We start from the raw sequence: 12,614 nt of genomic DNA, 5'->3' as shown, positions 1-12,614 counted from the left end.
CCATTTCACAGTAGTGACTTTCCAGGTTGCTAAGGACAGAGATAGGTGGGACTTGTGTGAGGAATCAACAGTCCCATCTGTGGGGTTTTCCTGCTGTTCTTGTTTTGTGTTTTTGAGACAAGGTCTCAGTATGCAGGCCTGGAACTCAGTTATGTAGTCCAGATTGCCCTGACTGCCCCAGAATGTCCTCTGTAGACCAGACCGGCCTCGAACTCTCATCGATCCGCCTGCCTCTGCCTCCCAAGTGCTTGAGATTAAAGGCGTGCCCCACCACGTCTGGATTTTATTCTTCTTGCTTGACTGAAACTTTGTCATACGTTTCCCTTTTCCTGTAACCCCTACGTAACTATCACTCCTCCCATCCATGGGTTTGACTGCTTTAGATATGTCCTGTGAATTGAGGGGTAGCTGTCTTTCTGCGACTGGCTTGCTTCCATGTATGTACTACGTGTTTATATGTAAGTGTGTGTCTGGGCCGTTAGCAGATCATGGCAGCTAGGAATAGTGCTACTGTGAACATGAGAGTTAGTGTTGTTATCTGTTCAAGGTCTTGATTTACATTCTTTTGGAAAATATCCAGTAGTAGGGTTGCCAGCTGACGCAGGGATTCTGTTTGAATTGTCCCTGAAGAGCCTCCACCCTGCTTTTCCGTTGCGGCAGCATCGTTGGCATCCCTAGCAGCAGCATCTATGCTGACCCTGTTTTTCCATGTCTTTGTCTATACTTTGTTGTTTGTTTTGCGAATCATTCTAAAAGGTCTCAAATGGCGTAGTGTGGTTTTCAATCACCTCTCCTTGAATTATTACTATTAATGTTGCATGTTTTTTTTTTAATTGCTTCTTGACTATTTTGGGGTTTTTGTTTGTTTTGTTTGCTTGTTTTTTGGGAAATGTTTCAAAGTACTTAACCCAATTTTAAATACATTTTAAGGGGGTTGCCTTGGTTTGTTTTTTGTTATTGATCTGGCATTATATGTTTAGAGATTAACCACTTCATTACATACATGATTTGCAGATATAGTCCCTACTCCATGGTTGGTTTTTCCTTCGTGGGTTGCTTCCTTGGCAGAGGCGCTTTACTTTGCCAGGTCTGTTTAGGTTGATTAAGTGGTATGATAGACCTGCTTGTTGTCTGTCCAAGAAATTTCTCTCTTCCTTGTGAGTTCAGAAACCTCGCTTACAGAGGTTTGCATTTTTCACTTGAGTTTTTCTGGATTCTTATAGAAATATGTCAGCTTAGACAGGTAAATTATATTTGGATGAAAACAGTTATTCCCAACTAAACAAATGGCCACAGATTTGCTGTTTGTTTTGGTTTTTTTTCTTTCACTGTTTTCGACTAGATACTTATAGTGTCACTGTTTTTTCTACATGTGCTCTATAATATGTTTTTAAAAACACATAATGGAAAACTTTAACAGCTAATCTCACCATGTTTTCATTGTATCAATAATTTCCTACAATTACATGGTAAATGCATGTGATTTAATTTTTGTCTTATGTTTCAACAGAAGGAGAATATATTAAAATGTTCATGCGAGGTCGGCCAATCACAATGTTCATTCCTTCGGATGTTGACAACTATGATGACATCAGAACGGAACTGCCTCCTGAAAAGCTCAGACTGGAGTGGGCGTATCCTCCTCAGACATGAGAGAGCAAGTCCGCTTGCTTTTTCCTAAGCCAGGAGGAATAAAACATTACTACCTTAGGAACCACTTGAGAAATTTGAAAGGAGTCAGTATCTCTAAAACATGTTGGATATATTTTGCTAATAATAGAAATTTAAAATCATCAGAATTAATACATCTGGGACAGCAGCATTCCATGAGCTCTGCAGCCAGTAGCAGTGGTGTGGCAGGAGAGGTTCCAGGCTGGACCTGGGAGGACAGTGTCTGAGGGCTGGCTCTGCTCTTGTCCTTGTGAACTTCAGTGATCTCATAAAAAGGGTTAACACCTGCCTCACAGGGCTGCTGTAACTTAAAGCACTGATTTGGCATTTTGTAACCTATGAAATTATATATTCTATATGGCGAATCCTTTTGTTTGTTCTGAGACATGTGGTTTTGCTGTGTCTCCCTACACAACCTTGGACTCAGTGTGTAGCCTAGGGTGGCTACGTCACAAGAGTCTTCCTGCCTTAGCTTTTCACGAGCACTACCTCATGACTATCATGAATCATTAAGAGCTCAGATTGGCAAGGATGGTTGTAATTCTGAAGCTGACTACTTCTCTGCCGGGCTCAGAGAGTTTAATACTGAGCTTTCCTAATTCAACCTGGAAAATCTCATCTGTAGCCGCTGAAGAACTCAGTGAAACGGAAAGAGACCAGCTGTGTAAACTCAGTTCTCTGTCTCTGTTCTATGCTTCCGTCCCCCACACTCTTTAAGTTCCTTACATTGGGCAAATATAAATTAGCTTGAAAAAGCTCAGCCGTCCTGGAGTTTGGCCCAGGTTTTGTTGCCGTTCTGTATAGCAAACTGGTTAGCTAGCTCTTATCATTGAAGTCCCAGCATACACATCACCTTCCTGGATGGGCCGCCTTAGGTCTCGCTTCCTGCTGCTTAAGTAGGGTCTCCATGTATGCGTCCTCCTAGCATACTGTCACACAAGCCCCACAGCTGATTTGTCAGAGCTGTGTGTTTAGCACTGTGCGTGGTACATACTAGGAGCTCAGGGTGTATTTGTCCAAGGAATGTGGGCATTAAGACAAATAGAGTAAGAGACTTAGGGTTGGGCGGGAGAGGCAGATGTGAGTGAGTGTCCTGGCTCTAGTCCAGTTCTCTCTCCACTGTGTCCTGGTGGTCCCCTTAAGACTCTTGAATATTTGCTTTAAAACCTTGACTTTTCATTTAAGATATGGTTATCGAGGAAAGGACTGCCGAGCAAATGTTTACCTGCTTCCTACAGGGGAGATAGTTTATTTCATCGCATCAGTAGTGGTACTATTTAATTATGAGGAGAGGACTCAGCGACACTACCTGGGTCATACAGACTGTGTGAAATGGTTGGTATCAGTTACCATGTGCCAATTTTGTGCTTGCCTACTTTCATTTAGTTGTTGTTATTTGAGTTGTACTGAAATTTACTACTGGGAAGCTTAGAATATAAGTAAAGATGTTATGGGTATTCTATGGAATATATTTTTTTAAAGTAAAGAAGTCATTAACGTTCTTCAACATACTGTGGTATCAATAGCAATAGCATACACTGCTCTAAACCTCAGTTGTACTCTCCCCTGCTGCCTCAGGTCCTTCTTAGTCTCTTTCCTCTGGTCTGTCGTATGAAATGCACATAGAATAGACTGGGCTCCATGAATTCCTGAAAGTAGTTTTTCATACTTTACTTAGTATTTATTGAGAGCTCGTTCTATGTGATAAGTTGTGGGCTTTGGGTTTTCCCTTCAGAGAGAGAGAAGCCATAAGTCAAATGGGATCCTAAGTATCCTGTGTGGTGTCAGGCTATAATAGCAGCGGTTCCCACCCACCCACCCACCCACCCACCCAAGACAGGGTTTATCTGTGTTAGCCTTGGCTGTTCTGGACTCGCTTTGTAGACCGGGTGGCCTTGAACTCACAGGAATCTGTCTGCCTCTGCCTCCCTGAGTGCTGAGATTAAAGGAGTGTGCCACCACCGCCCAGCCCAGCAATGCTCTTCTTAAACTCTTGGCTTGGCCTGGGTTCACTCACTAAGTGTTACTAGAGTCACTGTTGTCACAGTTATAGGCTTAGCTTCTGAACACTGTTCTCACAACTGGAAAAGAATTTTTCTTATGAGTGCTAGGACAGTACATAGATGATAGTCAGCCTTCAGAACGATTAAATCCCTTCATACTTGCAAAATTACACATGTACAGATCCATATAATGCTCCAAGAGTAGGAGTTAGAAGCACCTCACATCGCAGCTGTGAGTGTTGCACATAGCTGCAGTGTGTGTGGAGCTCAGCTTGCTGAGCCTCTGTCTTAGAAACAGCAGTAACAGGGAAGGAAGAAGCACTGAATGTGTTAAAAAACAGGCGTGTAGGAGGAAAATGTGGTGCAAAATGTTATTTTGGCTTCTACATATGTAAAGTATTTCCTACAGTTTCTGATGAAAGAAGCTGTGTAGTTCCTTTAAGTGGTGCCAGAGGTCAATGTGAAGGAAAAGGTAGGAAAAAGACTTCCTCTATTTTTTTAAATTTTAATTTTTTTTGTTTGAAAGAGCAGAGTTAAATGCAGCAAAATGTTAATGTGCTACAATTTTTTAAAATTATTTATCATTTATTTATATTTCGTGTGCATTGGTGCTTTGCCTGCATGTGTGCGTGTGTGAGGCTATGGAATCCCTAGAACTGGAGTTGCAGACAGTTGTCAACTGCCATGTGGGTGCTGGGATTTGAACCTGGATCCTCTGCAAGAACAACCAATGCTCTTAAATCACTGAGGAATGATCTCCAGCCCCTAGAGTTTTATTTTTAACATAATTGCTCTCAATGCAGGATATAAATTATTTAAGAAGGAAACATATCAGAGAAGTATTGGTAAACTCTAGCCTTCTAAGAAATGGAAACCTGATACCATTTATGCCAGATTGTTGAAACATTTCAGAAGACACAATTCTTAACATAGAGAAGTTGTAGAAATTTGGAACATTTTTATCTCATGTGACAAATATTGTTCTTCTGGAAAATAATAAGCAATATATAACAGGAACAAAAATTCTTTCAGTTGAGCTGATGCTTCAGCAAGGGAGCCAAAGTGACAAGCTGAGTTCAGTCTCTATGACCTGCAGGATAGGAGCGCACTAACTCCTACCATCTGCCTCTGTTCTCTGCATGCCTTCTCCCCATAAATAACCAATTGGTTTAATAATATAGGAGGGTTCTAGAGAGGCATCAGGACAGTGGGGTTTTTTGTTTGCTTGTTTGTTTTTGTTTGTTTGTTTGTTTGTTTAATAAACAGGAGCTAGAGAAATGGCTGTGTTAAAATTTGCTATGCAGATATGGACCCGAGTTATAATCCCCAGCACCCATGTAAAAGCTGAGCACAGTACATGCCTGTGACTCCAGTGATGTGGGATGGGGACATGCAGCCTCCTGCTGGCTGTCCAGCCAGTCTAGCCAAACATCAAGCTCCAGGTTCAGTGACAGACCCTACCCTAATTCACATGGCGCACACACTCACACTCACACATATACATAAGTAAGTATATCTTTTAAATAAATACATATCAGGCTGTGGAGATAGCTCAGAAGGATCTTGCCAAAGAACCTGACCATGTGAACCTTATGGTGGGAGGAGAGCACCAACTCCTCTTGTCTGATCTCTACATTGTTGCATGTGCTTAGACACACATGCGTCAACTTGCACACTGAAGTAAATGTAATAAAATTTTTAGTTACAAATATTTAGTGAAATGGAGAATAATAGAGGGAGACACCCAACATCATTGTCCCCCAGCCTCCACAGGGTAGGTTTACACACCTGCACAGGCATGCGCGCGCACACACACACACACACACACACACACACACACACACACACACACACATTTTGTGGTTGATTATGTGTGTACCATGGTGAGTAAGAGCACAGTTACTATACTATTTTTTGTTTTCATTTACAATTTGTTGCCCAGGGTTAGATTTACAAAAACGTAACATTAAGAACTAGTTGCAGGTCGGTAGAATTATATTAGAAGATGTTTACTGCTGCTTTTTGTTTGAAGAAAAGTTAGAAATGCCAAATACTAAAGAATTGTTAATTTAGTAAACATATAAGGATTGTATAAGGATTGCGCTATACTTACATTTTAATAGATGAAAATTACACTGGGCCATACTGAACTTCATAAAACCATGTAAACAAGTATAGAGATTAAAAAGGAATTTGAAAAGATGAAAATGGTTTCCATTCTTAACTAGACAAAATTATGAATAAATATTTTTCTATAAATTCAATATACCATTAATTTATTAAGATTAATAAAGAAAAAGAGAAGTTTGCTTAATTTACTAATAAAATAAATAGGTCAGGTGTTTTTAAGACTAAAAGCAATTTGCTTTAAAAATGTTGATACAAAGGTACCTTTATGCTGTTTTACATGTTTCTGTATTTAAAGTTACTGTTAATACTGCTTTTTAGCCTTGCTATACATCCTGACAAGATTAGGATCGCAACTGGACAGATAGCCGGAGTGGACAAGGACGGAAGGGTAAGCAGCCATTCTATGCCCCTGCACCTGCCTGCTGTTAGAAAGACTGACTGTCACTAGCTACTTCACGTTATCTTATTCCCTGGAAGTTTATATAAAAGGTTCTCTAGTATTAGCAGGGGAAAGATATTAGAATTAGAATTAGAAGGTCTTAAAGGAGTCAAGCTGGGCTGTAGTGGTGCACGCCTTTAATCCCAGCACTGGGGAGGCAGAGGCAGGTGGATCTCTGAATTCAAGGCTAGCCTAGGGTACAGATGAAGTCTAGAACGGCTGGGGTTGTAACACAGAGAAACTCTGTCTCAAAAAACCATATATATATTCAAATTACTGTTTTCTTTATAAGCATTCTCTAGAGAAACTTTTTACATGTGAAAATGGAGGGGCTCATGCTTGTTAAAAGTTAAATTTGTGGGCTGGAGAGATGGCTCAGAGGCTAAAAACACTGTATGCTCTTCCAGAGGTCCTTAGTTCAATTCCCAGCAACTACATGATGGCTCACAACCATCTATAATGAGATCTGGTACCCTCTTCTGGCATGCAGGTGTACATGTAGGCAGAACACATAATTTAAAAAAAAAAAAATAGGTAAACTTGTTAAACTAAATTCTTCTTAGCTGATGGGAACTCTTGATTTTATGTATTAGGTTACCATGAAGAGTTTCAGTTACTGTTTGGTTTCACTAAACTGTTTTAGGTAACATCTCACTTCTGAGATCAGCAGTGAGTGTTGATGACTACCATATGTACATGGCGTTCTCTGGGATCAGCTTCTATAAAGAAAAGCCCAAAGTGCGAGGGTTATATTAGATGGTTTCAAAGATCCCTTCCAAGACAGGGTTTCTCTGTGTAGCCCTGGCTGTCCTCAACTCGCTTTGTAGACCAGGCTGGCCTCAAACTCACAGAGATCTGCCTGCTTCTGCTAGGATTACAAGCCAGTTTCATATTCTTTCAAGGATTGTTTCCATAGCACTTAGTAGACAATCAGGTTTTTTTTAAAGATACATTATATCAACAATAAAGGTTCTACACTAAAAATGAGGTATCAGGTATGGATGGTCACCCACACCTGTAGTACCTGCTTCCTGGTGGCCTCGAGCAAGAGGACTGCTTGAGTTTAAGAGTTTGAGATGAGCCTGGATAAAATTTTAAGATCCTGTCTCAAAAATAGCAATGTACACAGAACATATTTTGAGTTCTAATTCCACCTTCTAGTGGCTGTAAAAGCTGGTTTCAATCTCTGTGTCTCAGTCTCCAAATCTCCAAAGTGACATCACAGATTATGAGGATCAAGTGACTTTGCATATGGCATACACTGAATCATGTGTGCAACATTAAATGTGCAAATCATTTGCTATGATCATATGTCCTTATTTTGATAGTATGAAAGGGGGAAGTACCTATACAAGAATCTCTGGAGACATATCTGAGTCAAATGGCTTTTGTCTTACTAAGATGGCAAGTTGGCCTGGGCATGGTGGCTCATGCCTTTAGTCCCAGCCCTCAGGAGGCAGAAGCAGGTGGGTCTCTGTGAGTTTGAGGCTAGCCTGATCTACAGAGTAGGTTCCGGGACAGCCAGAACTACAAAACAGTGAGACTTGGTCTCAAAACAAACAAACAAAAAATATGGCAGATTTCTGCTATATGGGAGTCTTGTACACACCTGCACCCACCTGGATATGCTAGTCTTCACTTGTGTTTTGCAGCCTCTGCAACCCCATGTCAGAGTGTGGGATTCAGTAAGTCTTTCCACTCTGCACGTTATTGGACTTGGAACTTTTGAGCGTGGAGTAGGATGCCTGGATTTTTCAAAAGCAGTAAGTTACAGTTATTTTTTTAAAGTAAGCAAGCTAAGCCTTGTTTTTTTTGTATGTGCATGATTGTGTATCCATACAAAAATGAGATGCTAGTTATTTTCAGCATAGCTAGTGTTAAAATGAAGTATTAAATTTGATTTAGATAGGATCAAGATACTATATTTACTTATATTTAATTTGTTTGTCTTAGTCAGTGTTCTATTGCTGTGAAGAGACACCGTGACCATAACTTAATAAATGCTTATAAAAGAGAATATTTCATTGGGGCCTGCTTACAGTTACAGAAGTTTAGTCCATTGTCCTCTTGGTGTGGAGCATGGCAGCATGCAGGCAGACATGGTAGCTGAGAATTCTACCTCTGGTTCCACAGGCAGCTGAGAGAGACTCTGGGCTTGGCATGGGCTTCTAAAACCTCAACGCCCACCTCCAGTGACACACTTCCTCCAACAAGGCCACACTTCCTGAACTTCTCGCATAGTGCTGCTCCCTGGTGACCAGGCGTTCAAACCTGTGCTGTATGGCCGTTCTCATTCAGACCACTGCCTTGGCCTTGTCCTGAGATGGAGTGCCAGAGTAGAGCGGGAAGATGCGTAGAGGAATATAGACAGGAGTGCAGTACAGATTGAGATAAGCACTAAGATGTGTTTTCATTTCAATTTTAATCATGGAGATGTTCATCTAACTAGGAAATTCAGACATGATACTTCATTTCTATATTAAAATAATCTTTTCTGGATGTCACATGAGAGAAAGGGAACAATCAGATCTTTGTATTCTGTAAAAATCCTGAATTATTTTACTTCTGAATTAATGATGTATTAACTTAATTTTGTGTGTAGTGACTTGGAGAAATGGCTCAGTGGTTAAGAGCACTGGTTGCTCTTGCAGAGGACCTGGTCTCAGTTTCCATGATCCATGTGGTGGTTCAGAACCATCTCTAACTCCAGTCCCAATGGGTCTGGCTCCCTCTTCTGGCCTCAGCGGGTACCAGACACACATGTGGTGCACGTGTACAAACCTGTGCAGAGACATTTTAAAAGCAGAAAATCTAGTTGCGTTTATCAGCTTTGCTAGTTTGAAGGCAGTGAATGACAAGGGTCTGACAAGTCAAGAGAAGGGAAGATACAGAAACAAAAGCATTGATAGCAGGAACTGCTGCCATGGATTTGGTGCCATTGTTTAATACTGAGACTGTCTAGAATAGCCACACTCTGGCTTTCCTTCATCTTGATAACCATTTCAGTAGAGACAGGGACGGGACAGGAAGAGAAGCGGCCGTTGCCCTCCATCTTCACTGTAGCGTTTCTTTGTTCCAGAGACATTTTGAGGCATATACCACAGGTGCTACTAGAAATAAATTGTTTGACATCATCCGTAGTTCTTTCTTAAACCTGTGTAGTCCATGTGAATGAAGGTGGTTTCAAAAAAATAAGACAGAAAAATATTTATTTCAATATCTTATTTACCCATGTTAATATAAACCAAGTGTGTCACAAAAGCTGAAATCAGTGAACTTTAAAATAGCATTTAATTTTAGCATGTTCTATCAAACTATTCAAAGTTCATCAGGCAAAAGTGCATGAAACTACGTGTACTTCTTCGCAGCTTCTGCATGGAGAAATGCCTTGAGTATTTTCTAGCAGCAATAAGGAAGCATAAGATGATGAAGGGACTGGGAGAGCCTCAAAAACTGGGGCTGTTGTCAGATGCTAGCCAGTGACCAACCGGTGAGTGGGAACCAGTTCAGACCTAGACCTGGATGTAGGAAAAGGCAGTTTTTGTAAATAGTATAGTCAGTTGTGTCTCAAAGAAGGAGTTTGACAAATTTTTCATTATCTTACTATTAGTAGTTTTAATAATGGCATTTTTCTTCAAATTTACTTTTACTTAGGATTCAGGTGTTCATTTATGCGTTATTGATGACTCCAATGAACATATGCTGACTGTATGGGACTGGCAGAAAAAATCGAAAGTAGCAGAGATAAAGGTAAATCAAAATAAACCTTGGCTGTTGTATTAGAGTCCGTTATTTGACAAGTATTTGGACTTAGAGCCTATCCAGGCTATAGGAATAAATTCACAGGTCATATGTGTCGGGTTGGTTTTTGTTTTTTCAAATTAATCAGGATTCTGTGGTATTAACACAGTTAGATAAAGCAGCAGTGGACTGGGGCGTTTCATATTTCAGGAAAAATCACATCCAGTCTCTGGTAAAACTGTCTCTGTTTGGTTGTTGCCTCTTAATGAGTTTGTAATTCAGTCTTTAAGGCTTTGTAAATCTTAATAACTGAAGATATATAAAGAATGAGGTTTTTGTTCGGTACTGGGGAGGCAGAGGCAGGCGAATCGCTGTGAGTTCAAGGCCAGCCTGGTCTACAAAATAAGTCCAGAACAGCCAAGGCTACACAGAGAAACCCTGTCTCGAAAAAACAACAACAACAACAAAAATGAGGTTTTTATATAAGATTATAGAAAGTGCCATACACTTAGAGGAATTAGAATTTATAAGTGCTGTATAATAGTGCCAGCCCATGTGTGGCTCAGGCTGACTTGTAAGTTAGCGCCACAGCTACAGTACACATTGAAAAAGAATGTGTTCCCTAGGCTGGAGAGATGGTGCAGCAGGTAGAACTAAGAAAGGAAGAGTGTATTTTTGCTCCTTGTCTCTCTTTTGTCAGGGTTATTTTTGATAAATTGGAAGTGTTCAGCTTTTTGGCTTAAGAAAATGGGTTTTCGTTGTTGTTTTATGTATATACGACTTTAAAATAAGCAGAGCACATCTGACTGTACTTGAATATGGCAGTTAGAAACCTCATACCTTAAAAAATATAAACAAAGACCCGATCTTTCAGCCATTACTGGTCTGTGTAATTCACACTGCTGTGAATTATGCTGTGTAGGGAAGTTACAGTGAAAGGAAATAGGTAAGGTTTTCTCTTTTGTAGTAAGGTCTACCAAGGTGAAGTCTGGGTTCCCGCCGGCCATGCTGCTTGTGCAGCGCCCTGCTGCCGACCCTCACTGAGGGAGGGCACTGCTGTCTGACTCGACACCACACAATGCACCTCCAGCCCTGATTCCCAGGCGTCGTACATGAATGTCCTCTCCTGCAAACCGCAGTTCATGTGTGGCAGTCTCCTGATTGTCTCGCCTAGTCCCACCCAGTGTTGCCTCCCAGTGTGGACGCCGTGTTCACCCAAGACCAAGGTCGTCGTCTTTCTTGTCTCTTCCCTCCTTTCTCTCATCCAGACGCCCCAGACTCTTAGATGTCCATTTGCAGAGTAGGTAACTGTAAAGCAACTAAAGCTTAACTTCAAAGTATTTGCTCCTGTTTAGGGTAGAAAGGAGCAAAAAAATTTTTTTTAATTTCATTTGTAGACAAATGAAAGCATTTGCCAAGAATGGTGTGGCTCTGGGGCTGGATCCGGGGCCTCCTCTGCACCATCTTCCTCCCTGTGTGGTGCCCGTGTGCCGTTCTAACAGGGGCTTTCCTTGCTTAAGTCATAAAGATTTGAGTGCCTGATAAGTAACTTTGTACTGTGTGTAAGTTCAAAGTTCAGGGTGGAGCTGCTACTACTGCTGTGTGGGTAAGTTGCTGTAGCCATTTTGGAAAGCTATTTGGCATGACCTGCCAAGGCTGAGCGTAGGCCTACTTCCTGACACACACCCCCTGTTGCTTGATTGATGTGATCTGTTCACTAGAATGCAGATAACAGTGCCATTTACAGTGACTTGGCTAAAAAAAAGTGCAACTTCTCTAATCCCAGTCAGCAGGAGATGTGGTCTCTCTGTCTGTCTTTCCTTTTCCAAGGAATATTTAACAGCATTTAAAATGAACATGAATGTATCTCACAAATGTAATGTTGAAAAAATACTGTAAACATGAATGGAGTACATTGCTTGCAATTCCATTTAAGGGAAACAGACAAGCTTTGATTTTTTTTAAGTACAGGCAGAGGATAGGTAACTAGAAAGGGATCTGGGCTGTTTCTAGCTCTGGTGTTTTGAGCTTTAAGATAATACATTGGGGACTGGAGAGATGCCTCAGTGGTTAAGAGCACTGGCTGGTCTTCTAGAGGACCCAGGTTCAATTCCCAGCACCCACTCACAACTGCCTGCAATCTGACACCTCCACACAGGCATACATACAATACACATGGAAATAAACATAAATTTTAAAACCAACACATTACTCTTGCCTCTTACGGCCATAGCGTGCTTTCCTGAAGAGGTAAAAAGTAAGCTGTAATATCTTCTAAGTTTCTTATAAATAAATAGCATCAGATTTATATAATAGTATAAGGACATCAAATTTAAAAGTGTCTTTTTTTTTTTTTTTTTTTTTTTTTCACAGACAACAAATGAAGTGGTTTTGGCTGTGGAATTCCACCCAACAGATGCAAATACTATAATAACATGTGGAAAATCTCATATTTTTTTCTGGACCTGGAGTGGCAACTCATTAGCAAGAAAACAGGGAATTTTTGGGGTAAGGATCAGAATGTTGTAATATCATTGGGATTGGGGGAGATATATATATATATATATAAATAATCTTTTTAATTTTGGGGTAAGCATAAAATCACCATTTTAAGGGAAAAACTAAAAATT

At 40.6% G+C, this 12,614-nt stretch overlaps 1 protein-coding gene across 2 annotated transcripts in view; it reads left to right on the top strand.

Moving 5' to 3' along the window:
* Eml4 (EMAP like 4) overlaps positions 1–12,614 on the top strand; it is a 109,274-nt gene that overhangs the window by 75,799 nt on the left and 20,861 nt on the right. For both annotated transcript variants that reach the window (XM_051162097.1, XM_051162035.1), the window contains 6 exons: positions 1,511–1,634; positions 2,857–3,006; positions 6,123–6,192; positions 7,896–8,006; positions 9,898–9,993; positions 12,358–12,492. In XM_051162097.1, coding sequence (XP_051018054.1) covers positions 1,511–1,634; positions 2,857–3,006; positions 6,123–6,192; positions 7,896–8,006; positions 9,898–9,993; positions 12,358–12,492 — 686 coding nt within the window. The remainder of the gene's footprint in view (positions 1–1,510; positions 1,635–2,856; positions 3,007–6,122; positions 6,193–7,895; positions 8,007–9,897; positions 9,994–12,357; positions 12,493–12,614) is intronic.

Source organism: Acomys russatus, chromosome 1 (genome assembly GCF_903995435.1).
Source record: "Acomys russatus chromosome 1, mAcoRus1.1, whole genome shotgun sequence".
In the NCBI taxonomy this organism is placed as follows: Eukaryota; Metazoa; Chordata; class Mammalia; order Rodentia; family Muridae; genus Acomys; species Acomys russatus.
The sequence above is the reverse complement of the archived record's forward strand: the minus strand, read 5'-3'. Positions and strand labels throughout refer to the sequence as shown.